The 2,477-nt window shown below is 47.8% G+C and overlaps 1 protein-coding gene across 1 annotated transcript; it reads left to right on the top strand.

Annotated features, from left to right (window-relative positions):
• The first annotated feature begins 1,574 nt into the window (after positions 1–1,574).
• On the top strand, positions 1,575–2,219 carry LOC126489393 (melanoma-associated antigen 10-like). The gene has a single exon (XM_050123628.1). The coding sequence runs from the start codon at positions 1,575–1,577 to the stop codon at positions 2,217–2,219; it is 645 nt and encodes a 214-aa protein (XP_049979585.1).
• Positions 2,220–2,477: the final 258 nt, after the last annotated feature.

Genomic DNA, 2,477 nt, shown 5'->3' with positions numbered 1-2,477 from the left:
ATGCTGCCTCAGCAGAGGGAATGGCCTGGGTATTATGGGATGACAGTGGGGTGCTCGCACTTGGAAGTGCATGGTTGCCTCCACCCTCTTGTCAGTTCTGCCTTCACTTTAGCCTATAAGGTGTCAGGGGAAAGTGAGGCCTGTTCTGCAGAATTGCTGTGGAGATATCAGAAAGGACACATCAGATAAATGATGTGGGAGTGTCATATATCAATCTGTTGATTTCATTGGTTAAGTAATAAACACACTGCTTGGCCTCATAGGTTAAAGCATTGGTGGGAGGAATAAACAGAATAGAATTCTGGGCGGAAGAGGAAGTGAGGTCAGACTCTGCTCTGCTCCCGAAGAGACACCATGCTCAGCTCTCCCGGGTAGACGCGATAGCTCTGCTCTCTGAGGCACACACGATGAAGATGGACATAGGCTAGAATCTTCCTGGTAAGCGCACCTTGGGGTGCTTACACACATTATTAGAAATGGGCTAGTCCAGGTGCGAGAATTAGCCTATAAGGGCTAGAGTATGGGCCAAGCAGTTCTTTAAATGAATACAGTTTGTGTGTTGTTATTTCGGGCATGAGCTAGCCAAGCGGCCGGGGTGTTGGGGACGCAGCCCCGCCGCCGCTTCATATTTCAACAGATAAATAAACTTCTGGTGGACTTAGGGAACCCCATATCAACAGTCGTGTCAGAACTCAAGGTGAGGACTGAGAGCATTCCATCACCTAAACACGTGGGACCTAGAGCTTCTATTGGCTATGGGAAAACCTGGAGACTATAGGTGGATTTCTTCTGCTCACTTCCTTTCTCTTTTCACAGAAATACAGTGTCACATTAAAGAAGCTCATTAAGCTCATCAGGGGAAGCAGTTCAGACCTTGCAATTTATCAAGGTAAATATGAAACAGGCTTTCCTTCATGACACACACAGACCCTAGTGAAGTGTGTTACCACTTTCTGTCACCCTGGGAAAGTTTGACTGGATGTAAGGTTCCCTGGCTGCCTTGTCCCATCCCAGAGTTGTGGACCTCCATTGCAAGAAGTTGGCCTCAGGCAGAAGAGGGTTGGGGTCCAGACCCTGACAATGCAAAGAGTGACTACAGAGGGTACCATATGAGACAGTGGAGAAGCTACCCAGAGTCCAGCTCTCCTTTCCGATTAGGGCCGGGCACCAAGTAGTCTCACAGTGTGCAACTCTTGTTCTGGGGTAGTGTCTTCAGGTCAGATGTAGGGGAAGGCCACACAGAATCAGGAGTGAACGTGAGGTACCAAGGGTCCCATTCTTCCCAGAACACAGGGACTCCACATTTCCTTGTCCCACTGGAGTGTCAAGCTCTGTAACCTGGCTGTGCTCTGAAGACACTTCTTACTTCTTCCTTCAGTATCCTAAGTAATAGGACTGACAGAAATACAGGCTCCCCTGTGGCCATACAGTACCACCCAAGAGAAAAAGTCAACAGGCCATTCGGAAAGGTTTCAGGTTGTAACAGTCACCAAAGTATTCTTGCATCGCTCTCTTCTTGCCCCAGGTCTGAGTCTGTACCCATCCTCCTGCTTGCTAGCTTCAAGAACGTCATCATGTCTCATGGTCAAAAGAAGCAGTATTGCAACTTTCAGGGAGAATCTCAGGCCCAAAAAGAAGAACAGGGCCAGATGAATTCTGATCTCTCTGTGGCTGAGGGAGAGGAGTCCAATAACAACAGCTCCTCCGATTCCACTAGCCCAGCCCTCCCCAGGAAGATGCCTGATGGTGGGATACCAGATTCTCCCCAGAGTCCTCAGCGAGCCTTATCTCCTCCCACTGTCATGGCCTCCATTCCAATATCCCCATTTGATGAGGCCTCTGGCAACCAAAGAGGGGAGCTGGTATTGTACCATGCACTGAGTGCAAAGGTGGCTGATTTGGTGCAGTTCCTGCTCCTTAAGTATAGATTGAAGGAGCTGACCAACAAGGCAGAAATTATAGAAAATATTATTGGGGACGATGAGCAGCACTACAATAGGATATTTAATGAGGCCTCTGAGGGTTTGAAGCTTGTATTTGGCATTGATGTGATAGAAATGGACCCTGTTATCCACACCTATGCCTTTGTCATTGCCCTGGGAATCACTTATGATGGGATGCTTACTAATGTCCAAGGCATGCCCAAAACAGGCCTCCTAATAACTGTCCTAGGTGTCATCTGCATGTATGGAAATCGGGTCGGTGAGAATGTGATCTGATGAGCACTAAATATGATGGGAGTAACTCCCATAGAAAATCACTATATAGCCGGGAATGCCAAGAAGCTTTTCACTGAAAATTTTGTACAGGAAGGGTACCTGGAATACATTCCAGTTCCTGACAGTGATCCTCCTTACTGTGAGTTCCTATTGGGTCCAAGGGCCCATGCTGAAACCAGAAGTGTGGATGTCTTAGAGTTTTTGGCTCAGGTCAGCAGGATAATCTAAGTGGCTCCATACCTTTCCAGTCCCTGTATT

This window comes from Alexandromys fortis, unplaced genomic scaffold (genome assembly GCF_014885135.2).
Source record: "Alexandromys fortis isolate MF-2015 unplaced genomic scaffold, M_Fortis_MF-2015_v1.1 scaffold_206, whole genome shotgun sequence".
Classification (NCBI taxonomy): domain Eukaryota; kingdom Metazoa; phylum Chordata; class Mammalia; order Rodentia; family Cricetidae; genus Alexandromys; species Alexandromys fortis.
The sequence above is the reverse complement of the archived record's forward strand: the minus strand, read 5'-3'. Positions and strand labels throughout refer to the sequence as shown.

Bases quoted from the DNA above. Each gene is read 5' to 3' on its own strand.
- LOC126489393 (XM_050123628.1), top strand. From the start codon at position 1,575: ATGTCTCATGGTCAAAAGAAGCAGTATTGCAACTTTCAGGGAGAATCT.